A 26392-nucleotide genomic window follows, 5' to 3' on the forward strand; every position below is an offset into this window, starting at 1 on the left:
AATTTCGTCACTATTTGAACAAAAAATACTAAGCGAAAGTATATTTATTATTAACATAAATTAATATAAATAAAGCAAGGTCCTCAAAAATTAGAATCGATTTAATGGATCACCCTCTGATTTCCATTCACATAAATAATTTTTAAAGAAAAATATATATAAATGCATCCGTCTAAAACGATTTCCCCGTATATGTATTATCTTAGGCGTTGACATGATATATCAACAAAATCCGATGGCTAGTCCACTAGATCCCATTACGAAGTTTTAGCGTTTGATTGCATTGCTTGTCTTGTGTGAAAAAAGCATTTTATGGTCGATTTAAAAAAACGATTTGTATCGAAACATTCTTCCAAAAAGCATTTAATCGGAAATCGAATTTTCCAAGCCATTTAGCAGCCCTGACTCCACGCCATGTTCATTTTAAGAGAGCAAAACAAAATAGGAAGCACGCGCAATGGAAAGAAAATAAATCGGACCGCGGCTTTTCTAAATAAAACAATAAATAGAAGAAACCATAACAACTAATACGCGGTTAAGAATTATCTGAAGTTCAGTGTACAACTTCTCGGAATCTGTATCTGCTCGCAGATTTGTAAATAAACGTATCCGTTTATGTTTTGTGAAGTATGTACATCTATATGGATATATACACATATGTACATGTGTGTGTCAAACTAAATGCTTATTGGTGTGATTGAGAAAATGTGTATTATTATAAATCTGAAACCAGTTGAATTATTCGTTTAATTCAGTTATATCAAAATGAGCAATAATAAGGAGGGTAAGTGTAAAAAAATAAAAGCATATGGCCATTTACGCCCCGATAATCTGGTTGGAACACGCGAGCTTGTTACGAGATTGGTGTAGGCCTGTTGTTCTTTGCTTGTGTGCATGTGTGTTGTTTGCCTATTGAAGGCACATGCTGTACATGCATACATGCATACCTACATATGTATACATATTTATAAATATGCGTGTACGCACATCCATATGCTTACATACATAGTTAAAACAGAAGATTCACGTAAACACATAAGCTTAGGGTGCCGGCGGCTAAACGCGCACGCATTCAACTGTGGTCAAGTCAGCGCTATTTTAAAATTCTTACGTAGAAACAAACGCTGACAAATGAAGACATCTAGCAGTGAAAGTCCAAAATTAATTTCTGAGCAATGTTTGCAGGTTCCCAATTAAATGAAATTTTGGAAGTGGCGCAAAATCGTCCTGGGACGAATGTGGCCAAGTGTATACAGGCCTATTATGAGAAGCCAGAACTGTCCACGCTGGTCACCCTCCTCGAAGAAGTTTCGAAGAATTCGGACTTTTCAACTGATTTGCGCCTATCATTGGAATATGTAAGTATACTTCAATAAAAGCACTAATACAGCCGATTATACTCATTTTGAAATTTCAGTATCTTGATGAATTCTCTCACCACTGCGATGCAAACGGGAATGTATCGAGGCGCGCAGCGCTTATTGCAGCCGGAAGCGTTGTGCAATATTGTGGCAAAATCTATAGCGACCGCGTGGAATATATCTACCAAATCGCTGAACAGCAGATTGAGGCACTACTCACGGCTGATTTGGGGAAAGATAACCCAAAAGAGTAAGTCCTTGTACCATACCAATTAAATATTGTAGACAATTAAATATTATATTTACATTATATAGCAACAACACCGAGACTGCCAACAAATCGGAAGAACCGAAAAAGCGTCGCGCCAAAAAATTAACTCAAAAGGAAGTCGATCCATATATGATAACAGTGGAGCCCCGTAAATTCAAAACAATGTCACCAGAAAAGCGATTTAGCAATACCGGCTTTATTAAATGCTCACGCACTCGTACAATCGAATACCTGTATCAGGATCACATACCGCCCAGCATTTGGAAGCATGCGCCAGTCGTAGATCCGGACAACCCGGCGGATGAGGACGAAAAGAAAAACTACAAAATGTATATATATCACGCAGAGCACAGATACAATACGCTCATTCCCGATATACCATTCGACCGGCTGAATCTAATAAAGGAATATGTCTATTCCCATCAACTGAATATGGCGGATATTTTAAATGAACACATGACAACAAGAGAATATCTAAACGAGTACATAGCATTGGAAAATCAAGTACTTGCGGATCGATATGGCGTATCGCTACGTCCACAAAAACACAAAAATCTAGAAATAGGCGGTGTGCCGAATAAGCGATTGCGCCTCGAATTGTGTGGTGAAAATCTTAACGGAACGGAACCCTTGACAGCTTTGGACAGTGGGTTTGAAACCGGGGAAAGCGGGGAAGGCATTGATTCGGCAATGGAGACCATGTTCGAACGTAGTTTGGATGGCCAAGATGTTAACCAATCACACGAAAACGTTGATTCAGCAATGGAAAACACGCTTGAATCCAGCGCGGAAGTCCGAAACGATAACCAAACGGAGGTCCTGGTAACTCTTTCATCAAGGGAAGTTTCAGGAGTGAACACCAGCACATCAGATCTTGACCAAACAACACAGGCTCCATCCATATTGACGTCAAACATTAATTCAACAATGAATAGCACAGCAAATGAAGCATTATGTTTTAACGACTCAAGTGTTTTAGAGAGTACACGAATTGAGTTGCCAAATCATTTAAGCTCCTCACAGAATTCGAGTGCTCTAGTGGGTGATAAAGACGATCTAACCAAATCGAACGGGCAAAGCTTAATCGACTCGGGCATTAACATTACAGATGATAGTCCTTTGGCTACTGAAGGTAAGCTTTATGAATGGATTGCAAATTTAGTTTTTAATTCATCTATTCGTTTACAATATTTTACTTATATTTTTTATTCTTTTATTTCGTTTCTTATTTCTTTATGTTAACCTAACCTGATTCTTTTCTTGGACTGAGTAGGACTGAGTTTTGATGACGAAGGCGTTGTTCTTTCAGATATAGAAGAATTGCGTCGCCTGTCACCGCCAATAATGGTGCAGGATCTTTTGCCTGATGTGCCAAATGAGAATAATCTAACTGTAATACCTGATCAGGATACCTTAAATGGAGTCAGCGTCTCGAAAGAAGATAATGCACACAGAGCTCAGAGCTATGACATAGAAGAATCTGAGGAAATACTCAATGTGCAAAGGACCCATATATATGATATAGAATTAAATATTTTCCAATTTCCAAAAAAAGAGCTACGCAGAAAGGGTCTTTTTAAATTGCCAGACGAATTTCAACTTTTTATGCAAGCGGTAAGCACAAAAGCTGTTCTAAAAATTGGATATCTTTAAGCTGTTTTAGAGATTTGCAACATAACCACAATTTTGTTTTTTAATTTATTAAGCGAAATCCACAAAAACCGGAACCCGAAGCGAAAAATCGAAAGGCGCCTCGAGCTATTACTCTTCTGCCAGTTCAGCAGGAGGCATCGGTTGGTATCTATCCGCGTATTCAAGCATCCATTGCAGATGATTCGATTAACATGCTAGAATTTGGGGAAAATTACGGTAAGTATTTGCCTAGTTTCCCAATGCAAATGCATGAATATATTTAAATGAATCCTTTGTTTCTTCAGAGTTTCATGGATTTAACGATGATGTGGCCAAAACGTACAAGGACAGACGTCCCACGCATGACTCCGGTATAGACCACGATAATTCACAGACCTTAGATGCACATGTGGCCATGGATGCGCCACATCAGTTGGAAGATGCTTTTGATTTAGTTGAGATGACAATAGATGCTCTTGCCGAAAGACTGGCAAATGAAATAATAAACGAGGCTGTAACAGAACATCAAGACGAATCAGATTGTGAAAAAGCTCCAAGCAGTTCCACAAACGCAGCCTCAGTAGAAGAAAACATTCCAACGCTCAACGAGACAACAGTGTTGACAGAAGAGGAAGCTGTTCCAGCTATAAAAGTGTCAGAAGATACTATCGGACCATCAACCATGGAGGAGGATTTGAACAACGAGGAGGCAGAACAGAATAGGCAGAACCATTTAAATGAATCAGCAGCAGTTGACAGTGTGTTTGAAGACGAAAACAGCCCGGATATGCCGCCCGTAGAAACATCAAGCAGTTTCATTGACAACTTAAATATAATGGAAAACCAATTCGAAGATGTATCAGACTCAAGTGCCATGGTAAGACTACGTGCGTGTATATATATAATCACAAAATAAATCTTTTCGATTGAATTTAGATAAGGAATTGGCACTTGCAAATTGCTCCTGCGTTGCAAGCGGCGCACGATCGACAAAATTTTGACATCAAAAACATTGGCACCGAAATGATCGATGTGTGTTTGGCACACAACAGTTGTGCAACAATGGCCGATGTTATGGCAGGGAAGGATGTGAGCACATTTTCGCGCTATTTTCTTGCATGCCTGCTCTTGGTGAGTTCAGCTTCAAAATGTTTACACCCAAGTAATATAAAATATCTTATATTCAATAGACGAACCAAGGCAACTTTTCCTTGAACCCTGGCGCACACAATCCGGATGAGCCTGTCGATATGAACGATCTTAAAATAACATTATTGACAACGAAGCGTCAAGAAATAAATCCCGAAGACGACATTGGCAACGTCAACAGCAATTTTAATACCCCAGGAGATGTCAGGCTTGTAAAGCCCGGAAAGCGCAAAATGGAAACTTCGCAAGTAAATTTGAAAACGGTACGCCTTATAGAACCAGTACCAAAATCTCGTGAACGTCCAGAGGAAGCCGACTCGGGTATATCGTCACTTCCAGCGTCTATGTCGTCGTCAATAGCTTAGTAATGTTTTCGTCTATGAATGTGATAAATATGTGTATACCCTTCGACGCCATTTTTCATCAGTATGAAAAGGAAGGTCTATCCGTCTGTTTTTTGTGAACTAGTCCTTGAGTAGATAACCTCTTTTTAGCTTGGATCAGAATGATACTAGTAAAAGGAGTATTATCATTTCCATCGCTTCCCACAATATCTTGACCGAATTTATTACATTATTATTTAATCGATGTTTGCATACACGTATGAATAAGCAATAATCCAAGAATAATTTGCGAAAGGTATGCAATCATCGACATGCCGAAGATATTTATCTTTTCTCGTTTTATTTTAATGTTCTGTTTAGTGAATATGTAGACAAAGACTTATTGAATAGATTGTTTTATGTTTGTAGAAAATATTGCTATTTAATTTGTAATCACTTCGGCTGAAAATGTAACATACACTTTTTAGTTTTACTGTCAAATCAGGAAACTGGCCGTACACCACCTGCACTGCAATTCGTCTAAGAGATTTATTTAAAATGCCAAAGGGCCATATGCATTTTAGTGACGACGAAATGTATATTTCCACGGCAAGCGCTTCAAGAGGCAACGAGCCAATCGTAAATATTCATCTATGTACAAAATCATCTTAAATTAGATTTATTTTTGAGTGCAAATCGTTCATAAAATCATGGAAAATATTGGACGTTAGGTAATAGTTTCAATGTTAAATTTTTTTTTTATAGTAGTAAGAGTCGACAGTATTATGTAAGCTCGATTTCCCTAAATGCGAATGCTTACTATGTGTGAGCTTAGGTAGAAAAAAAACGATGTCTTTAAACATACTGGAAATTACAAAAGGAGCCATGAACAATCATTTTTCTGAACCTTACTTCGGTATTGTTATAAATCATATCATATATGTTTGATCAAACTCATTTAAAACGTGAACCTTCATTTGCTTTTAGTTTTTAATAGTAGCTTTTTATTTTTTTATACAAGTTCTTGAAACAATAGACATTTTAATTTTTTTCTAATATAATTTACTTTCTTGCCATTTTTTTATTTTGAAATATCACATACACCAATTTTTATTTTAATAAAACATTCACATTTTAATTTGAATTTTCCATTTCATTACCGCGTTTTTTTTTCTTTTTTGTTTTTTTCTTAATTTTTTTTTTTTTTTTTGGGTGTTCATGCTCTAAACAGGAAAAGTTTTTGGAAATCGATATGAGCTGATAGTACTAACTACAAGTACCTGATCTCGTAACATAAAAATTTTCAATATATATTTCTCTTCTATTGTACATATGTATGTAAATATAATAAATTGTACGCATACATATACATTATGGGATGTGTATCAGTGATAAAAAATACATATATATAAGCGTATAATATTTACATTTGATTATGTTAGTGGTATGGTTTTTTTTTCGTAGAGTTTTAAGAAATTGAAAAAATAAAAGAAGAAAACCAAAAGTCGCACCTTTTATTAAATAGCTGGCTTCTTCATGGGAAGGAAAAATACTGAATTATGTTTAGTATTTCCAGCACTAAAAAAAACTTCATAATAGTATAAATACACAAAAAAGCCCAATACTGTTCACTGCCAAACTAATCTGACTTCATTTACTTCACCTTTAATGAATTACATTAGGTAAATAAGTCTACTATGTATGGGAAAACAATCCAAGCATGTATTAATCTGTTATTTGGTCATTAACATCCACTATGACCTATTCGGAGTCGCTGCCACCATCGGATTTATGCTCTTCTTCGTCTTTTTTCTCTTCAGTCTTGTAATGACGATATTCCTTCTTAAGTTCCCACATATTTTTATGCGGATTTTTCATATTATAGTCGCAGACGTCCTTTAAAATCTCCTTCAAATAACTAATTGGCTGATTGGTAATTTTAACCAAATCCTTGATGTTATAATATTGATGTTTCTCAAAAGCATGAAATAACATATCCATAACAGAATTCTTGTCATCTCGAGCCTTCTTTCCCTCGGCCTTTTTGCGCTCACGGTATTCAATCTGCGAAAACGAAAAACATATGTTTTGTTGATTTCAATCGGTGTCAAAATATATGTATATCGGTAACTGTCAGGCACTTACATTGTGTGCATGATCCTTAACGGGCTTGTAGTTTTGCACAATTTTATCGATGGGCTGTACACGTCGCTGTGGTTCCGAAGCTTTACGTATTGACTCCAATTTAAGTTTCATATAGCAATTGTCGGCAATCGGCCTACACTCAAGTTTTTGAACAATCCGACCCTCCATATAAAGTTTCTCATTGTCCGAAGTGGTCGCAGTCGTCGAGTTCTCCTTACCACTGTTTGTCCCACTTTCAGCGGATGCGGGCGCCATGTGTGAGAAAACACCAAGAGTTTGCTTCGTCACCTGGGACACGTCCAAAACATGTTCTGTGGGTATTTTCTTTTCTGGATCTAGAGCAAGAACCGATGGCGTTAGCGAAAGCGAGACTTGCGCTTTCTGTCCCGGTGTCTTGCTTATTCTGAGTTTTCCCACATCCATGTTGGATGGTGCCTTCTCCCATTTTTGCGCAATATATTTGGGTACCTTAACCAGCCAAACACCACGCCCCGCATTGGAAAGGTCCAAGTCTTTGTCGATAATTTGTGTCTTTTCTTTATCGTCTTTAGACATCTTGCTTTCACATAAACAAAACGGAACCGCAATAAATTGTCACCGTTTAGTGCTGACACAGAATCAGCGTGACACTCGAGCTCTAACGATAGCAATCGTATTGAAAACATCGATGGTATTTCTTATCATCATAACTGCAGATCGAGATATATTTTAATTTTTTTTTATTTTTAAAATGATTGCAAGCATTTCACCACCAGGTGTTTGGGCACAATAAGCAAATTGAACCCGCCATAAATGGTCAAGGTCAGTGCTGTCATAATTTTTTGATCAAAAACAGCTAGATTGCCAAAAAAATAAAGCTAAAAAAACTAAATCCAAGGCAAAATAAGCTAAAAAACAAGCCGGCTTAAAAACACTATTTTCTTTGTTAAATCGATACATATACATATCTGTTTTAATGTTTTCATATTAATTCTATATTCTTAATTCATAATTTATAAAATTAATATGAGATTCTTGTAAAAAAAAATAGAAAATTCACATTAAAATCAAGCTAAAAATTCTACAGTTGTTCATCTGAACTCACTGCCTCTTCGTTAGGATAATTTTGGTGTTACGATTAAGACCGTATCTTAAATTGAAAATGAATTAATATAATTAATATAATTTTTTTTTTTTTTTTGCTTACAAAAACGTAACTAAAGCTTAAATTGGAATTAAGCGTATTTAAATTCATCGCATTTCTTAATTTGGATTTAACTAAGTTCACTTGGCTGAAGACCCGCTCCACTTCGCGAACACTTTGCTTTGCAGTGCAAAGTTGGCACTTTAGACTTATCTTAACGCAGCGAAGAAGAAAAAAACGTCTTATGCTAGAGCCTGGAGGTGATTTGGATAGATTTGGATAAAATAAAGTAAAGCTAGAAAAAGGCTAAATAAATTTTTTCAAGCTGGAATTCCCGCAACCCGCTATTTTCGAATATTTCCCGCACTGGCATTAAAAAAAGTCAGATCTAGCGGGAAAAAAACTAAAATGACAGCACTGGTCACCGTTTAGCTCAGTCACAGAAACAGCTCGGCATGAGCTCTGTCGATAACTATCGTATATGCGAAACATCGTAGAAAAAATATCGATGGTTTTTTCTTATCATCATAGCTACTCCTATAAATACAGATCGGGAAAATAATAACAAAAACAAATTGTCCTGGCCAAAAGTTGAGAAAGGGGTTGTGAACATGTCACCACCAGCAGCTCGGGCGCGTTATAATGCCAACAAATCGGACAATCAAATCACTAAAAAGCCTCCCAAACTAAACGGTCTCGCCGGTACCGGCAAAAAGAAAAGCAAGGATAGCAAAAAACGGTAAATTATGCACCATGCATAAATATGTACATTGTATGTATATGCATTTAAACATTATAATATATGCATGTGTATTGTACATTTTGCAGGAAACAAACTCCTATTCTTAGTAATGCAGCGTCTGCGGGGGATAAGGCAAACGCAATGCCGAGTGTTCACACGGCCTTTAAGACTTTTGTGAGCGCGCGTCTTTGTAGTGCTATCTGGGCATACATATCTGACTGCGACGAGACTTTTAACTACTGGGAGCCCTTGCACTACATTATCAATGGCCATGGGCTACAAACGTGGGAATACAGTCCCCAGTTCGGCCTACGCTCCTACACCTATCTTCTGTTACAGGGCGTGCCGGGCTGGATCTATCAGAAGTTGTTTAATCCCAGTCCAATACTTATTTTCTATATGGTTCGTTGTATGTTGGGATTCGGCTGCGCCGTCATGGAGCGTTTCATGTACAAGTAAGAGGGCCATTCAGAACAGCGAAGTGGCGAAGTAAAATAAACTTATTGTTTACTTGTAGATCGATTTGCCAAGAGTTCGGTATTCACATTGGTCGTCTGTGGCTAATATTTCAACTGTTCAGCGTCGGAATGTTCGTTTCCAGTACTGCTCTCTTACCTTCGTCCTTCTCCATGTACTTCGGATGTGCTGCGTTGGCTGCCTGGTGGCGGCAACGTTACAGTCTAGCTATTTTTCTCACTGCTATTTCAGCACTTCTCGGCTGGCCGTTTGCGGCACTGATCGGTGTGCCCCTTGCTCTGGAAATGTTGCTGCGTCAACGGGACTGGCGTACCTTTGCGCAGTGGACGCTTATATCGGCGGTCACCATTGCGCTGCCCATGATAGCCATCGATACGAGTTATTTTGGAAAGTTGACATTTGCGCCACTGAACATTGTTTGGTACAATGTGTTTACCAGTCATGGCCCTAATATATTTGGAACTGAACCTGTGAGCTATTATATTATCAATGGATTTTTAAACTTCAACATTATATGGGTAAGCTACATGCTTTGGATTGTATTAAAATTTTCTTCACACTGTGGTATCTTCACAGTTACTGGCTCTACAGCTGCCACTTATGCTGATTATGGACTCCTTGATAGTCCCTGCTAAGTCGAAATCAACTTTAAACTTTCCACACTACATATCGCTAGCCCCTTTGTATATTTGGTTGATTGTCTTCTTCGTACAGCCGCACAAGGAGGAACGTTTCCTATTCCCAGTATACCCTCTCATATCGTTGTGCGGAGCTATAACCGTCGATGTTTATCAGCGAATCTTTTTCCGCTTTAAATCGCTGGTATTCAAGGTCAAGGCTGGCGCCCATTACCTTGACCACAGTATGTTCATCGCCATTGTGGTTATGGTGGCCAGTACGCTAATGGGGCTCTCACGCGTCTTTGCACTCTATCGTAACTATCATGCGCCAATGGATCTGATGATGGAACTAAACCAGTTTAAAACTACGCCACAGTATCGGGCAGACGAGATATATAATGTGTGTATTGGTAAGGATTGGTATCGCTATCCAGGCAGCTTTTTCCTGCCTGCGCCAAACTTCCGTCTTCGCTTCCTGAAGTCCGAATTCCGTGGCATGTTGCCCGCATATTATTCTGATGGACCCAACGCCACACAGATAGTCCACCCCTACTTTAACGATATGAATCAAGAAGACGAACGCATGTATTTTAACTATGAACAGTGTCATTTTCTAGTCGATTTCGATGATGGTAAATACACGTCCTTAGAACCGAACTATTCAAAGCGTACTAAGGATTGGACAATATTGAAGAGTTTACCCTTTTTAATACAGGAAAAGTCACACAAGTTCCTGCGTTCTTTCTACATACCCTTCCTAACCGATCATCATACTAAATACGGAAATTTCAATTTACTAAAAAGGAAAAAAATACGTAACGGCAGTTAAAAGATAACTAAAAAATTTCAGCACATTTCCGTAGTGCCGTCAAAATCTGTTTAATATTTTTTATTTAATTCCCCCTTTGTGTTGTGTTCCCATATCATGCTGTAAAATTAAATAGTTAAGCTAAGCTGATTCACGCAGTGTCATGTCGTTACATAATGTTTACCATTATCCGATATAAATTTGATTTCACACCAAAGTTGTCAGGATCTGTTTACAGATCATTCTAGTGTTTAAGCATTTATATATTCTAAAAGATTATTATTTAAAAAAGGAGTGCATACAAATACCAATTAATTGTTTCATTTATGCGTCGATTTTGGTACTAAGAGTTGTTCTCCAAAGAGAGTGTGAAAATTATGAAGACAAACATCGGCAGACCTCTCGAAAATCCAAGGAATTATTCTGCACCTACTGTGGTTTAAATGATTCAACAACCAATTGAGTACTTTTTGTGGCTCATTTAAAAATATAAAATATTTTATGTTTATTCTTAAACTGATAATGAACTTTCGAAGAAATCGGCCTACACAGTTCTTTACAATACTATATTTGGTCTACTAAATTTACAGAGTGGCATAACTTACGCGACTTTATCATCCTATTTAATAATTAAATATGTACAGCCCTAAACTAACTAAGCTAGTTAAGCAAACTTAGAAGTAAACTGTTAAATTATTCTCTGACGAGCCCATAGCATCAGTGGCTGCCAGAAGATTGGAGTTGTTATTTGCTGAGGATGTTGTGACGACAGCAGGACCACAATCGGCTTGCGCCTGCCATGCGGATGCCTTCTTATTGTTATTTTCCGGCGTTATCTGTCCCTGTTGGGAAAGCGAATCATGCTCGATTTCGTCCTCCTCAAAGAGTTGTCCATTTGCGGAAGCACGTGAAACAATGCCTTAAAGACAAATTATTTATAATTAACTGTTTCATATTTGGATTGGACGAACTTACTGCGTACAGTCGCCGCGTAGCTCTCCCGTTGGCGATCGCGTTCCCCCAACGTCATACTGCTACTCGCTCCAGAGGCCACATGATGGAGTCCATTGTTCATGGGACTGGACATAGTAACGTTGCCGCCGTGCTTCATGTGAAGAACAGAAACTCCTCCGCTGCTAACTGTGACGCCGTTTCCGGACAACTTCTCATGCGTCATCAGATTGGCCGAAGAGACTTGGCTGTGCACCCGATTCCGGCCAACTGCGGGGCTGGTCTTGCGCTGCTTCTTGGTGCGCACAATGTAGCAGCTTAGTGCAACAATAATCATCAGAAAGAGGCCAACGATCATGCCGAACATACCAAGCATGCTCTTGTTCCACATCCACGATGATTGCGCTAATGTCAAACCTTCCATAGTAACGGTAACAGGAACAGACGTGCTGCGCGGAGGCACTCCAGTATCCGTGGCAATGGCAATCAAGTGGACTGTGGACTCGTTAAGGTTCTGCAACTGCTCCGCCCTCATGTAGATGTTACCCATTGCGTCGATTTCGAATATTCCAGCGTGTTGGCCCCTCAACGACAGCTCCAATTTGTCATTTCGATCGCCATCGGCCGCCTCCACTTTGCCGATCATGACGCCCTCAAAGGTATCCGTAGGCGACTGTACCAACTGTTAGAAAAATACCAATTTTGAAAGGGGATCAACATTGTATTGTTGGTCTAGAACCCACCTTCTTGGGTACTACGAATTCATAGTGGGTTTCCCGAAAGCGCGGCTCCCAGTCATTCACATCGATCACCTCCAACGTGAGCTCTGCCGTGCTGTTGGACATACCATCAGTAGCCATAACCTGAAAATAAATTATGGTTTAAGACGTAGGACTACATTATTGGATAAAGCTTTACTTGGAACTCGTGCTTTGTCATCTTCTCATAGTCCAGAGGCTTCGCAAGCACCACTTCTCCCAGTGAGCCCACATTAAAAAATTGTGAATTGACCGGATCCGGTATGATGTATTTTAAATGCTTTCCCGGCTTGTTTGTAGGCAAGGCCAGTATACGATTTCCCACGGCTGTGTCCTCCCGAATCCGCATAACAAATCGCTTTTGGACAAAAGAAAGGGCGCTCATGTCGCTATGAGTGCCCGGTCGGGTTAACTGGACAGTAGCTAATGCATAGCGGTCCGGGTTATCGATCTGAGTTGCCTTCACCACCAACGTGGCGCCGTGGTTAAGATCCGTATAGCCTATTGGGGTTAGGAGTGTGATGACACCGTTGTGTGGATGGATGCGAAAATATTTTGCATCCTGCGACTGAACAATTGTGTACTGTATGGGCGCACAAATACCCTCATCTTGATCAACGGCCTTAATAGGCTCTGGCCGTATTCGCAGTTCTCCGGGCCGCCCATCTAAGGGCAGTTCACCGCTGTAGCTCTCGCGCTGAAATCTGGGATTCTGGTCATCAGCATCGGTTATGACCACGCGCAGCAGCGTATCGGAGTATCGCGGAGGCACACCCTGATCTTGCACTCGCAAATTCACCGTAAAGTTCTTCATAGTCTCGTAATCGAGGGGTTTCTTTAGCACAAGAGTGCCCTCCAGGGGATTAAGGAACTGTACATATTCGGCATACGGACCCGGCAATACTTGATACTCAACAGTAGAGAAGGGCCCCGGCTGATCCGCATCCTCCGCATGTGCACCCTGTAATATTCGTGTGCCCGGCACCGTTACCTCCGACAAAGTAAGAGTGTAGGGTGTTCCAATCCATTGTGGCGCATTGTCATTAACGTCTGTAACGCGCACATTCACGGGGATGACGAAACTCTGTAGGATGAACGAAATGCGTAAGCTGAGAATTGTATTGTAATTAAACGGCCTAACTAACAAGCCCAGCAAACCTCAGAATGTAAACACTGTGAGGTCGTGTGTTTGGCTGCCAAACAAGCGTTACTTTACTGCTTTACTGGTCAGTGACCTCCGCACGAGTTCAAAGTGCCGTATTTTAGCGTCTTCTGCCCCCAATCCCCTGACCAACGTTTTTTCAAAAAAATGTGACGTCCTTTCTACCTTAAACTATATATACATACATACATATATATACATACATATGTATGTATCCATGCATGTATGTATTAACAGAAAAGCTGCATGCCTACAAAAACTTGCATATCTTTGCATGTTTAGCTTAACATACATTTATATATATGTATGTATGTCCATATGTATGTAGTGTGTAGATATGTATTTAAATGGGGTCTTAGGCCCTCAAGCCCTCAACTTTTTTTGCGGAAGTACTAATGGCTAATTTATGGCCACTCGCTTCACTGAACCACCCAACCGCATGCGGCGCCACAACCCCTCACACGAAGTGCAAGTAAAGCTTTGTTTACTCTAAAATTGAAATAGGCGTCAACATTGTCTAAAAGGATAAGTTTTTACTTTTTAACTAAGCTCTCGAGTACCGCAAACATACGTATGCGCAATGAAAACTTTCGTGCAAAAGAGTGCTCACACAGTCATCCATACAAAAGTACGTACGTACAAGTGTCGACAGTGCGTGCTCGGGTATGTATGTATGTATGCATGTAAATACATCCATACACACCCTGTATGTATGCGAGTGTTGGGTGTTGGGTACATAAGTACCGTTCTACACAATGAAATTTCTGCTAGAGGTGTGCACGAATGCATGCGTGATCGTGACTCCCTGACAAGTCCCGAGACTTCACGAAAGTTATAAAATTATTAAGTTATAAAATTATTGATAACACACTGAGTTATGAGAAAAAGTTTAAGATACCCGTATCGCAATAGGAATCAAATGTCAATGAGGTAGAGAAACTACCAAGAGTTTTCGAAAACCAGAAATTTAGTGCTCAATACAAATACAATAATACCAAAAACAAATATATAACACAAATGAAAATAATGATGAAAAGTTACTAAATTTTAAAACTTTTGGCAGCCAAATATAAATATAAAACAAATATAAAATTCCATTCATTTGTGGTCATGTGGGGACAAAAAACTTAGTGGAATTCGTAATAGTGACATGAAATTGATTTAAGGAATGTGCATTTTAAGTCACGCGCACAGCTCTAGTTTGTTCCCCAAACACAAGTCGGTAAAAATGAATTGAAGTTTTCTTACAAGCTATGGGCGCACTCCATACACTTATTTGGGTTAATTGGTTAGTCATTAACAATGAAGTTAAAACTAAACCAGAAAAGTATGCTTGAAATTTGTTTCTTCCAATTGTTTAATCACAACATTAAACTATGGGTTAAATTTATTTCGTTATTTCTCTCATCGCAGCAAGAAATTAATACATCATATTGGCCAAAAACAGATGTGTAGTTCCAAAATCTTTACTTTAAGATACAAAATTTGACTAAGAGCTCTTGATTCTGGAGCCAATTTCCAAAGTAAAGATACAAATATTGAAAACATTCTTCTATTTCTTCTAACCTATAGAGAATTAGTGTTGAAATTTTACTAATTGCGAGAATTTCCAAAGGCCTTTTCATATTCCAATGTTTATTTTTATTAAATAATATTTAATTTTCTAATTTTTTAGAAAAATAGTTTTAATTAAGATTAAATCTTTAAAAATAGATATAATTACAAGAATTGCAAGATATAAAGTCCGTAAGCAATTTGAATTTACATACGTCCGCTGATTAGAATGAATATAGTATAGCCCGTTTTCCTTGCAGAAAATAAATTGGTCACCTTATTAGTTGATTTAATTTATTTTTTGCCATTTAATCAACTGATCTGGATTTGTAATTTATTTATCTTTTTCAAATGAAATAGATTAATCTGTTTAGATTTGTAAATTATTATTGGTAGTGGTATTGGATGAACTTCTACTATGCTTAGTTTTTATAAAGCTGGAAACGTGTTTGTTCATTATTCTGCAGAAGGCTGTGTTTATCATTTATGATCCAATCAAAAAAGTAACCAAATTATTTTACGAAAACAAAATATTACCTGCTTTCTATTACTCGTATAGAATATATCGTATATCGTATAAATAAAATGAATACCTGTGTTACGAACTCCAATTTTTAAAATCTGCCCATAGTTATTTATTTATATTGTTATTGCTAAATTTAATATTTTATATTTTATATATAAACAAAACTCAAGAAACTTGATTTATCCAGGCATTTTATTGCTGGAAGTTAAGTAAATGTTCAGCCATAAGCAGCTAATCTGCAACTTCTATTTAATGATCAAGCAAGGAAATTGGAAATTAATTATGACAACATTGTGCTCAAAATATTATTGGAAAGGGGTTTCTGAAATCGCAAATTGTTGTTTTTTAATGTTGTGTACTCTCTTACCGGATCCGTTGAATGTCTTCTCGTGCATATAACATTCACATAAATCGACGACGGCCCCCGTAAGCCTTCCTTGTCGAGCTCAACTGATAGCACCAACTCCTTTGTGGCCAAATTGATCTCCACGGGCGAATCTTTCTCGCGCAGTGACAAATGGATATCGCCGTTATCGTTGGCATTACCGTTAATACGCAACTTGCCAATAACAGAGCCGACTGCGAGGTCTTCTGTTGCCAGAAAGCTCTCTGCCGAGCCGCCACCCTCGAGGTAGCAACGCGAGTCGAGTATCGCACTTTCCGTCGCTGCAATGAATGGGAATATCGTACAAACAAACATACTAGATAGGAGCATTACGTACATACAAACTACTACATAGATATATACTAACACTAAATACACTCATTTCGTTTTCAAGACCACTTCTTTTTTTCGTTTATTTAATGTGTGTGTGTGTTAAAAGTAAATTGGAACAACAAGAGCATGTCCAAAACAAAGACGCCACACTACTGCCCGTCTTGTCTTAGTCAGCGGACACGGTCTACTAAGCTTCCGATTTTTCCCTTTTTTGCAAATAGTTCGCTATAATTTCGACTTGGCCGACTGAGTCATGGCAAATGTTTGCTCCCACTGAATGCATTTGGAGCTGTAAGGCGCCTTGGGCTATGCTCAGATAGACAAATAATGTGCAGGTATAACATGTTACTTCAATTAAAACCAAAAAGACTTTTATGCTAAAATATAGGTTTCAGCAACTATCAACTTCTTCGGAATTTAATTGAGAATTGTGTGCAAATTATTTGCATGTTTGACCCTAACTTTACAGTATTCAACCGTAATTTTGCTTTCTACTTATTAATTAAGCATATCCTATATATGTATTTCTAAAAGCAGTCAACTTTTTATCTGCTTTAGCCATTTATATATGAATAGTGAAATTACTCCAAGTATTTATTTAAGTCCTACAAACTCAAAGTTCATTGAATAACATATATTTAGTAATTTCTATATGTATAAAGAAATTTGTCAACCCGCTAAAGATTTCTCTTTATTTTCTTATAAATGACGAGCACATGTATGTATATCAAGAAGAAACTACAAACATACTCGTACTATATGATAGTATGTACAAAGATACTTAAAAAGCTGTCTTAGTGAAATCTTGTAACTTGGCACGTCTCTTCATTTAAAGATCTGCTTTTTGGGTTAATTGTTGGGGCATTGAGCAATGCATATGACAAAAGGGGACAGTGGTTGACAATTTATTTGCTTATATTTGGAACATTTGTTCTGTCATTACACTGGAGATTTAAATTAGAACACATCAGTATGAATGTGAACTAGAATTTCCGTTCCATAACTAGGTAAATAGTTTCCTAATAAGTTAACTCTAACTTAAGCTGAAATTATGAGTTGTGGGCTGATTAAATTGTGCAACAGAGAAACTACATCTACAAAAAGATGAATGGTTAAGACGTGCGACGTGGAACTGAAAGTTTCAAAATGTATGCTACTTTGTACGCTAAAACGAAAGTGTCTTTTTATTTTTATTATATCATATCAGGTATGACCATGTCGATCAGTGTATCGGTCGTAATGGGTTGTGCTGCATAATTTCTTTTCAAAATAAGACGTCTTTCTGATGTTGAGATGCTGAGGGGCGATGTCAAATGGACTTAACGATTTTCATCTTACAGAGTTATTTTTAAACTGATTCGACGCTTTCGTTTGTCAAATTGACTTTTAAAACAATGGAGACAAAATGTTGCTGACTATTATTGGATTCAAAGGAATTATTTTGCTCATTTTGAGCGCTTGTGTAATATTTCCACAACCATAAGAAATATTATATTCTAGTAAGGTCTTCACATTAATATCAGCGATGTATGACATTCTAATAAAACGAATTATTTTACTAAATGGAACTTGAAATTGAACCACTCGAGTAGAATACTTTGTAAATAATTTAATAAACAACTTTGTTCCAATTCGGATTGATTGCTCTAAAAATTAAGAGCATATTAAGAGCCTTCAACATGCACCAGCAATATGCTTCTTTGCTTTGGCATCGTTCTTTCCTGAGAAGCCATTAGACCAGAACGCCGTTGATGGACTTATTTTCTTGGCTTTAACAATAACACACTAACAATATAGTTGGCTTAAGTGGCTTCGGCCATATAAAAAAAGTATGGTCTTCATTTCGTTCATTCTGTGTTTGCTTGCACGATATTCTACTTATTCTATTTGGTAATAATATTATGAATTTGATTCAGAACTTACTTTGTAAAGCTAAAATAATTGCATAGAAGATGTACATCCATAGCTCATGCCTTATACTTCCAAGCATTTTGGACCGATATTGGAGTTACATTCACATATGTGGTTTTTTTTTTAGACAATTAGTGGATTTTGAGAATCTTGTTATGTTATACACCCGCGTCTTCACAAGTTTTTAGTGTAATTAACACATTAACTGTTTGAAAACTATTAGAATTATTTATTGTAAGATGAATTGGGCCTGTTTCTCTTTCCGCAGTCAACCAGAATTGAATTTGGTGCCTTTAACACGCAATGTACCACTTTCCTTAAAAAAATAAATAAATTTCGATTTCAGACCATTTGAATTCGGAACCAGTTTGAACTAAAACTGAAATAAATTGAACATTTTGTATATCTTTATTTGAAAAGAAAAAACAATTGTTTGAAAAGTGGTTGCAAATTTGTATCTTTTTCTTTGCTACAATTCTCTTTTAGACATTTTGGAATATTTAATCACTGATGTGCCAGTAAAAAGCGCTCGCAATATATGTTTATTTCCATTTATGCAGATCCGGGGAGTTCTGATAAGAAAAGTTCATGAGCCATGAAGAAGAAATGAAAAGTACACACAGGCGTGGGCGTGGGCTTTCTTCAATGTTTTCCAAAGAAAGTAAGGTAACAGAAGAAGATAGGAATGCTTTCAAGCAAAAGGAACCAACTCCTCACTATTGTTCCGTTTGTTAGTACTTTTGTTGTTGCAAGTTCCGATATGGTCTCACGTTTTTCTTAGCCAGCCGGGGGGTTATAAGTTTGCGGACACTTCAGGTGGCGTTGGTATGTAAAGATAGATTTATGGGACAGCACACTTATGCATGGCACATACAAGTACATAAGTAAGCTAAAAACTGTGCATGTTAAATGCAAAATATGTGTGGCCCACGGCGAAAATGAAAACGCCTTGACCGGAAGCGCACAAGCGAGTCATCGACCCGTGCAACTCTTTTCATTTTCCAATACTCGTCGTTGCTGGTTTTAAATTTATTCCAAAACAAAATTCCGGTAGCTATTTTATCACTTATGTACTCGTATGTAGTTGCTTAGAGCAAAAAACAAACAAACGCAAAGCTAATATATGAAAAGGCATGTACTACACACATACTAAGTATATTTTCACATATAGGAATTTTAGAATGGAGCCGTTTGAAGCACTTAATATTTAATATAGCAGATGAATTATTTCGAAATTCTAGCTATAGTACTTGTGTTAAACAATATTGCCGCGTTTTAGCTTGCTGCACACAATTGCTTCAGTAATTATTTTTCTTTCTATTTTCACTTCATTCACTCTTCTTTTTTACAAACGAGCACAACAAATTGTTTGTCAATTTACATATGATCATGGACAATTAATTTTCAAATTGTTTCGAAATGTTTTGTATCCGATCTGTTGTCATTACTACATGCTGCCACACGCTCAAAACAATAACTGATTTTCCATAACGTTGCCAAAGCAGGGAATACCCCTTAACAACGAAGCAACAGCAAGACCCGACTATGCCGGTGCGTTTTCCAAGCTCTTCTTATTATTGTTGTTGTTTCTGTTTTGGCCAGACTTGAAGCGCTCTCCACACATACATACATACGTACATACATACATATGTACATATGGATGTATACACATAACAAGAGACTCGGAAAGTTACGTTTCGCGTTGCTTTGCTTTTACTTTATGTTTTGTTGCCATTGCCGCCGGTTGTGTTGAAAATGTTTCCACATCACTCGTCAAGCGTTTCGATTGAAGCTCTTACAACAATAACAGCAACAACAACAAAAAAACGGAAAACAACTACGGCGGTAAGCAGTGGTTGAAAGCAGATACTATGACGACGGCCTCTGTAGCGACTACTGCGCACGCGCCCGTGCTCAAGCGGCGACGCTCAATGGCTTTGTGATATATGTGTGTAGATATGTACAAGTATGTACTATATGTAAGTATGTATGTGGATACACAAATGTATGTACATTTATGTTGTCCACATATATATGCATGTATGGCTGATATTTGGTAATGGTAGTTTGTTTATAGACATTCCCGTTCCCACTGGAAAGTTGCCGCTCAACTAAACTTTTCCCAATTAGCTTGTTTATGTGCCGCTGTGGAGTTACTTTAATGTTCTCTGTTTACGTTTGAATTGCTCCTAGCAACGATTAAGCGTCCTGGGAACACCAAGACGTGCTTTAGTTGCGTGTTAATGGGAATAACATAGAGTGCTGGAATTGAAAATGGTCGACAATAGCTCTCTAATCACCACCCTTATTGGTTTCTTTCTTATACCTTATACTATGAAGAATGAATTCAAAGCGTATCACACCAACAAAGATATTTCAATGCCTGAGGAGATAATTATCCGAAATTTAGGCTATTGTCGAGGACATTTATGGCCAAAAGGTTGTCGTTCATGAAAATATGAAGCTGTTTATTTTTATTTTTAGTCAGTACTAAAATCCAAAAGATGATTAGCTTAATTTTAAAGCATGTAAAAAGAACCAAAATATAAAAGATCGAATTAAAAATATAACATTTGTCTTAGCTTTAGTATTTCTATTTCATCAACTAAGTAATTCAAAAAAGATAAAACAAAAACATAATTATTATAAAACTAGTAAATATACAATTTTTTAAATATAATACTTAAACTTTCCTGCAGAGCAACTAACTTATTAAACTTTACAAACTCTTTCGTTTCGTTATGGCAAGCTAGATTTCTACCAATACGTTCATAACTGTTATTATTCTTAAATCGCACTTGTAATATTGGCAACATGGCTGCAAATTTGAAATAATCCGAAGGGCAAATAATATTCCGCCACCGGGTCGGAGGCGTTAATTAGATGTTTGTTGACATTAATAAATAAATAATAATTTAAAGCCAATATTTTTATTTAAAAAATATCGTTCCAATTTCTGCTACATGATATCTGATCTGCTTCCAATTTCGTGTTATAAGCTTTTAAATGACACGCCGAATTAAAAATACACTGTACACCGAATACACTGTAAGTATGATGGTACACGTAACTAGTTCAAGAAACATTAAGCAAGGAGTTATTCTTTTTTATAAGATATAAGCCTATCATTTCCATCAGCCCCTACTTGTTTTGTTAACCGGCGTTTTAAGAAACTCTAGAAATGGCGGAAAAATAGCTAAGTATTACATACGTAATACTGTCATGCTCAAGTTTCTAAATCGAATTCATCTAGTCATCTATTTTGAAATTTATAAAACAAATCATTTAGTAAAAACGTTGGATTATGTTTTCAAAAAATCAAAAATAAGTGCTTTTCAGGAACCGGACCATCGCAAGCAGATCCAAAAAACTGGAAAATGCCGAAAAAGATCCCCTCTTGCTTCTCAGCTTGTTTCTCATACATAACAGGCGCAGGTCAGTTTATCCTTGTGCAGTAGGATTGCAATATATATTTACATAAACATATATTTAAAATATTGTTTAATAGTTAAATAATCTAATGCGATAGGACCATGTTGGTCTGTGTAGACTATATTTACATGACAACTGTGGGCAGGCCTGCTCTTAAATTTAAAATTTTCACAATAAGATCATGTTTTACTATTAATATTAGCGAATAATATGGAAGTCAATTCAAAGCTCGCTATGAGGTTTATGCTTGCCATAGAATTTGAGACAAATTTTGGCTACTATTTCCGAAATCTCAACATGGTACTCATCTTCGCTGTGTGCAAAATGATTTCGTATTGTTAGCAATGCATGCCGTAAGAGCGGACTTTGCGACCAGACCGACTGGCAAAGTCCGGCAGTATTCTCTAGCGCGACTGCAAACTGTTCCACAATATTAGGCTGTTGAATTAATTCAGCAAATTGCTTAGCTATCACCGTCTCCATCACTGTGCAATACCCATGCGTTTGCAGCCACGGCTCGAACTCTAAACGCATATATTGCGCTATAGTCGAGGCATCTGCTCCTTGAGCATTGTTGGATTCCAGCACCATACGCTTTTCCAGCACCAAGTCACTAATCAAGGTAACAGCTTTCGCCTTCGTCCGTAGCTCTACATTATCGCTGCGTACCACGCCAATTAACGCTTGAGTGCCGGATGTGGATAAAACATGCTGTGCCAAGGGAAACTTCCGCAACAATGTCCCAAACGCATGCATTGCCGCCGAAAGCTCTTCCCGGTTTGAAGATGTCATTAGAACTTGAGCCAAGTGAGAACCAAAATTGCGTTCGAAGACTTTAATTTGTGCTTTCGGATTGTTGCCAGCAAGTGCACCCAATACCCGCATAGCTGATACTCGTAATGCAATGTTCGTTTCGTTCACCACAATAGGCAGTAATATTATGTCCAAGCCTCCGCTGTCAATAAAAACCAAGGCGTTGTCGATTTGATGCAGCAAGTACTCAAGATTTTCCAAAGACTTTAGTTTGGCTTTCAGCTCAGAATCGGCTCCAATTGGAGACTTGCTAAAGTTTTGGTACTGGCCTAAAAGCTGCACGATAATCTCGCCATCGGTTCGGAAATTCTTTTCAAGCTCCTTATACGCCTTTCGAAGTTCCATATATTGTTTCCTTTCTTTTGCCTTCTGGAGCGACTGCTCAATTATGTCTGGTTTGTAATCAATCGCGAGCGCCGCATTGTCGTCGTCGTGATTATTAGACACGCTTTGTATCTGTGTTCCACGTTTATCTTCTTCTAACAATTTCGCCTCCTTAACTCCCGTCTGCAAGTTTATCCGCACATGTAGTCCTCGAGGTATGGCTTGATCTGGAGAAAATGTTAACATTAATATCAGCACGCGCTTGCAATAAGACACGAAATACCATCGCCTACCACTTGCCACTCACTCGTGGCCACGAATTCTGCTGCTATTGTTTGGTTTTCGGTAGGAGGTCCAGCACCGCTTCCACCGGCGTTTACAGCACCTGTGATTGTTGCCAGCACCGTTACCGTTACGATAAACAGCGAAAATCTCATTTTGTGAATTTCCTTTTTATTCACACCCAAGTGTTCTTGCCTCTGCGGCTGTTTTCAACGATTTACTAAAATCTCGAGAACTAAAGCACGTATAAATTTTAAATGGAAATGCATTGTAATCGTAGGTGTTAGACACGTTCCGATAAATATTTGGTAGTCGATGAATCGATGACTTTCCTCTTCTTTCGAACTATCAACTGTTATCGCTGTTCCCAGCTGGGGAAATATTCGAATATATGTTCGAAATAACTACCATCGCCCTTCCCTGGAAATATTTGAAAATGTGTTCGATTTAAGAAAGTACCGTTTATAAGTACATTTTTAAAATTAATTTGTTTATTTTTATTATTTACATTTACATTTCCCAGAAAAACGGGTCTCGTTTACGAATTCCCAATACACTGATAACAGCATAGCTGAAGAAGAAACGCGACGTTCTAAAAGCAAACCCAGAGGCACTGCCTTAGGATTGAGCAATTCCGGTTCCCACAAAAGACACTCTAGGCACAAAAGTAGAACATCCTTTAAAGTTGACGAGGAGGGTAAAGAGTTAGATTCCGATAGACGGAGCTTTTCGAAAACCGATACCTATTCAAAAAAGGAGGAAGATGAAGATACGACTGAAAGGCCAAGCAAATCTGGAGATCGTAAGCTATCAAACCTTGAGAACGAAAAAACAGAGGAAGAGGGAGTTAGGACTGAAATGTCAAGAAAATCTAAAGATCGTAGGCGATCGACACTTGAGAACGAAAACTCAAAAGCGGACACAGAGAACGATTCAGGTAAACGGAATGGCAGCATTACGAAAAGGGATACACATTTAAAAGACGCAGATGAGGAAGTCAGCACTGAAAAACCAAGAAAATCTACAGATCGTAAGCGATCGACGCACGAGTACGAAAACTCTAAGTCGGCTCAAACAGAGCGATCAATAGATATAATAATATTTGGAGCAACTGGCGCATTAGGGAGCTACACAGTACTGCATGCCACAAGCGTGTTGCAAGGCTTCAAATGGGGAATAGCGGGGCGTAGTAAAGTGAGAGTCCGATTAAATAAATCTATATTGCCATATTTATATTTTTGCCGGTTCCACTAGAGAAACCTGGAAGCTGTTTTGCGAAATGTTCGTGCCCTAACAGACCAAAATTGTGATGACATACCCATAATTATAGCCGACGCAAACGACAAGGAGGCGCTGTTTAAGATGGCACAAGGGTGTCAAGTATATCTGTGGTCTGACAATAATATATCTTCTTATTAATGCGTGATTAAACCAGTAGCTCATCATCAACTGCTGTGGTCCCTACGAGGAGCATGCCCCCGCCGTTATAGAAGCCTGCATCGCAGCCGCTACCCACTATATAGACGCTAGCATCGAGCCTTGCTTTCTGAAGCAGGTGCGGGCACAGTTTCATACCGATGCCGAGTCGGAAAAGATATACGTTATAACCTCGTGCGGGTTTTTCAGCTTCGTTGTTGATGTGGGCATTAATTTTATTGAACGCCACTTTATAGGTAAGTCTACATGCAATTAATTTATAAGTTACTGGTCGCCCACTCCATCGCAGGTAGAGTTCACACTGTCGAGGCATATTCGCAGTACTGTCATCTAGATAGTCGCAGATTTGTACCGCTCGTTAATTGTGCTACTTGGAATACTATTATTGCGACTATGGCCAATGCCAGGGAACTGATATCCGATTGTAATAAATATACTGCGCCAACAGCTTGTGTGCTCAGCGCCATCACTACCAATGTGCGATCTGTTCCAAAACTCTGCTACAGATCCCCAATTGGGCAATCGGATGTTGTTACCGGCGTAGCCATTCCACAGCCCCTAATTGATGCTCAAGCCGTTAAAGCCTCACAAGACTTCATAAGCCACAATGAAGATAAGCCGCCGATACAGTTTAGGAACTACATTACCTTCCCGTTCGTATAAATATACACATATCTAACTAAATATTGGTTTCCTCTATATCCATATAAAATATAACTTTTAATGCATCCACAGCACATACTTTATTGCCTTTCTCGCGCTCATCTGGTGTGTCGTGATTTTTATTTTGGCTCAAACGCCGGGTACACGCGAATTCCTATTAAAGTATCCACGACTCTTCTCCCTGGGAATGTGCTCGGAGCAGTGCATTGAGAAAGATGCTGCAGAGAAATTTGTTTTTTCTGTAACTTTCAAGGCCACTGGGTGCACCCTACCGCGCGTTTCAATTAATCGCGATGGTGAATCGTTGGTGGTCTCAGGTCCCAGTCCTCGCTGCTCTTCTCCCACAACTGGAAAAACAACTGTGGAGCAGTTTGAGAAAACGTTAAAAGTCAAAATCTGCGGTATGAATCCATTTTTCGGCGTTGGTTGTGTAGCTTTGCTTTCGAGTGCCATTACTGTTCTAAAACAGACCGACGATTTGCCCGGGAAGTAAGCAACAATTCGAAGCATTTTAAGTTGTATATTTTATAATTTTGTGTCTCTTTTAGAGGCGGCGTTTTTACACCAGGCGCTGCATTTCGAAATACGCACATATTGCAAGAAGTTACAAAACATAATCCTCGTTTTAAGTATAAGATCTTGTAGAAATCTTTTGTACAAAATATTTTGATTGCAATAAAATTTGTTCAAATTTGTTACGACTTTTCTATGCAATTGTATTACCCTTTAATTCAAGTAAACAAAAGTATATGGCCTATTTTAAATGTAAGAGAGAGAGAGAGAATGAGTAAACTTGAATTAAAAAGATAAAAATTTAATTGCCAATCTAACCTCAGCCCTAGTTTCAAGCATACTTTAACACATTTCTTGTTGCATGTACATATATACATACATATGTATGTATGTTGATGCTACAGCTGACAATCGTGAATGCGGATATTTCTGCGGCAGTGTCATTGTCATCACATCGCTTGTCATTGACATCATATCCCAAGTGAGCACTTGGGGCTCAATGCCAAAGCCAAAGGCGACTTGCACTTTTTGCTAAAACATTTCATTACCAGAACAAAACTAGGTCTAGTGGCTATTGTTTACATCAACCCCCTCCACCCCATTCAACCAATCTCTGTCTCAGCAACTGACAAAGCGCATTACGAAAAAAAATATACATATGCGACCCATAGTTAAAGATATAGTGTGACCCCGATAT

The 26392-nt window shown here is 38.1% G+C and overlaps 7 protein-coding genes across 9 annotated transcripts; 4 read left to right on the top strand and 3 right to left on the bottom strand.

The window, feature by feature from the left end:
- The first annotated feature begins 662 nt into the window (after positions 1-662).
- Positions 663-5574, top strand: LOC115623624. Of its 3 annotated transcripts, none has more exons than XM_030518062.1 (10): positions 663-784; positions 1186-1358; positions 1418-1611; positions 1677-2764; positions 2906-3246; positions 3339-3501; positions 3570-4141; positions 4201-4395; positions 4455-4676; positions 5225-5574. In XM_030518062.1, the coding sequence occupies exons 1-10, from the start codon at positions 766-768 to the stop codon at positions 5291-5293; spliced, it is 3036 nt and encodes a 1011-aa protein (XP_030373922.1). In that variant the 5' UTR covers positions 663-765; the 3' UTR covers positions 5294-5574. The 3 variants fall into 3 exon arrangements, with proteins under 3 accessions (XP_030373922.1, XP_030373923.1, XP_030373921.1); XM_030518063.1 differs by having other exon boundaries at positions 4455-4661; XM_030518061.1 differs by having other exon boundaries at positions 4455-5574.
- Positions 5575-6358: 784 nt separating this feature from the next.
- On the bottom strand, positions 6359-7488 carry LOC115624025 (general transcription factor IIF subunit 2). Its single transcript, XM_030518601.1, has 2 exons — positions 6882-7488; positions 6359-6800 (listed from the first exon to the last, which is right to left on the bottom strand). Exons 1-2 carry the CDS (start codon positions 7434-7436, stop codon positions 6498-6500), a joined length of 858 nt encoding a protein of 285 aa, XP_030374461.1. The 5' UTR covers positions 7437-7488; the 3' UTR covers positions 6359-6497.
- A 1049-nt stretch (positions 7489-8537) lies between these two features.
- Positions 8538-10962, top strand: LOC115623716 (alpha-1,2-mannosyltransferase ALG9). The gene is made up of 4 exons (XM_030518197.1): positions 8538-8743; positions 8833-9201; positions 9264-9741; positions 9800-10962. The coding sequence occupies exons 1-4, from the start codon at positions 8616-8618 to the stop codon at positions 10670-10672; spliced, it is 1848 nt and encodes a 615-aa protein (XP_030374057.1). The 5' UTR covers positions 8538-8615; the 3' UTR covers positions 10673-10962.
- A 363-nt stretch (positions 10963-11325) lies between these two features.
- LOC115623753 (protocadherin Fat 1) lies at positions 11326-18310 on the bottom strand. Its single transcript, XM_030518287.1, has 6 exons — positions 18244-18310; positions 15970-16268; positions 12521-13444; positions 12346-12465; positions 11627-12284; positions 11326-11570 (listed from the first exon to the last, which is right to left on the bottom strand). The coding sequence occupies exons 1-6, from the start codon at positions 18308-18310 to the stop codon at positions 11326-11328; spliced, it is 2313 nt and encodes a 770-aa protein (XP_030374147.1).
- Positions 18311-21667: 3357 nt separating this feature from the next.
- Positions 21668-23284, bottom strand: LOC115623646 (nucleotide exchange factor SIL1). Its single transcript, XM_030518092.1, has 2 exons — positions 23084-23284; positions 21668-23027 (listed from the first exon to the last, which is right to left on the bottom strand). Exons 1-2 carry the CDS (start codon positions 23235-23237, stop codon positions 21886-21888), a joined length of 1296 nt encoding a protein of 431 aa, XP_030373952.1. The 5' UTR covers positions 23238-23284; the 3' UTR covers positions 21668-21885.
- Positions 23285-23940: 656 nt separating this feature from the next.
- LOC115623754 (lipid droplet localized protein-like) lies at positions 23941-25182 on the top strand. The gene is made up of 4 exons (XM_030518289.1): positions 23941-24276; positions 24337-24462; positions 24521-24755; positions 24809-25182. Exons 1-4 carry the CDS (start codon positions 23941-23943, stop codon positions 25180-25182), a joined length of 1071 nt encoding a protein of 356 aa, XP_030374149.1.
- Positions 25183-25354: 172 nt separating this feature from the next.
- Positions 25355-25880, top strand: LOC115623647 (saccharopine dehydrogenase-like oxidoreductase). Its single transcript, XM_030518093.1, has 2 exons — positions 25355-25671; positions 25731-25880. Exons 1-2 carry the CDS (start codon positions 25370-25372, stop codon positions 25825-25827), a joined length of 399 nt encoding a protein of 132 aa, XP_030373953.1. The 5' UTR covers positions 25355-25369; the 3' UTR covers positions 25828-25880.
- The last annotated feature ends 512 nt before the right edge of the window (positions 25881-26392 follow it).

This window comes from Scaptodrosophila lebanonensis, unplaced genomic scaffold (assembly GCF_003285725.1).
Source record: "Scaptodrosophila lebanonensis strain 11010-0011.00,11010-0021.00 unplaced genomic scaffold, SlebRS2 tig00000053-arrow-pilon, whole genome shotgun sequence".
Taxonomy (NCBI): domain Eukaryota; kingdom Metazoa; phylum Arthropoda; class Insecta; order Diptera; family Drosophilidae; genus Scaptodrosophila; species Scaptodrosophila lebanonensis.

Coding starts and splice junctions, on each gene's coding strand:
- LOC115623624 (XM_030518061.1), top strand. Junction 2,765..2,905: donor TAGTCCTTTGGCTACTGAAG/GTAAGCTTTATG, acceptor TGGACTGAGTAG/GACTGAGTTTTGATGACGAA. Junction 4,396..4,454: donor TTCTTGCATGCCTGCTCTTG/GTGAGTTCAGCT, acceptor TATATTCAATAG/ACGAACCAAGGCAACTTTTC.
- LOC115624025 (XM_030518601.1), bottom strand. CDS start 7,436: ATGTCTAAAGACGATAAAGAAAAGACACAAATTATCGACAAAGACTTG. Junction 6,801..6,881: donor TTAAGGATCATGCACACAAT/GTAAGTGCCTGA, acceptor TCGTTTTCGCAG/ATTGAATACCGTGAGCGCAA.
- LOC115623716 (XM_030518197.1), top strand. CDS start 8,616: ATGTCACCACCAGCAGCTCGGGCGCGTTATAATGCCAACAAATCGGAC. Junction 8,744..8,832: donor AGCAAGGATAGCAAAAAACG/GTAAATTATGCA, acceptor TACATTTTGCAG/GAAACAAACTCCTATTCTTA. Junction 9,742..9,799: donor TAAACTTCAACATTATATGG/GTAAGCTACATG, acceptor GTATCTTCACAG/TTACTGGCTCTACAGCTGCC.
- LOC115623753 (XM_030518287.1), bottom strand. CDS start 18,310: ATGCTTGGAAGTATAAGGCATGAGCTATGGATGTACATCTTCTATGCA. Junction 12,466..12,520: donor TGACAAAGCACGAGTTCCAA/GTAAAGCTTTAT, acceptor ATTTATTTTCAG/GTTATGGCTACTGATGGTAT. Junction 12,285..12,345: donor AATTCGTAGTACCCAAGAAG/GTGGGTTCTAGA, acceptor TTTTTCTAACAG/TTGGTACAGTCGCCTACGGA.
- LOC115623646 (XM_030518092.1), bottom strand. CDS start 23,237: ATGAGATTTTCGCTGTTTATCGTAACGGTAACGGTGCTGGCAACAATC. Junction 23,028..23,083: donor GTGGCAAGTGGTAGGCGATG/GTATTTCGTGTC, acceptor CATTTTCTCCAG/ATCAAGCCATACCTCGAGGA.
- LOC115623754 (XM_030518289.1), top strand. CDS start 23,941: ATGTCAAGAAAATCTAAAGATCGTAGGCGATCGACACTTGAGAACGAA. Junction 24,277..24,336: donor GAATAGCGGGGCGTAGTAAA/GTGAGAGTCCGA, acceptor CGGTTCCACTAG/AGAAACCTGGAAGCTGTTTT. Junction 24,463..24,520: donor AGATGGCACAAGGGTGTCAA/GTATATCTGTGG, acceptor TTAAACCAGTAG/CTCATCATCAACTGCTGTGG.
- LOC115623647 (XM_030518093.1), top strand. CDS start 25,370: ATGTGCTCGGAGCAGTGCATTGAGAAAGATGCTGCAGAGAAATTTGTT. Junction 25,672..25,730: donor ACCGACGATTTGCCCGGGAA/GTAAGCAACAAT, acceptor TGTCTCTTTTAG/AGGCGGCGTTTTTACACCAG.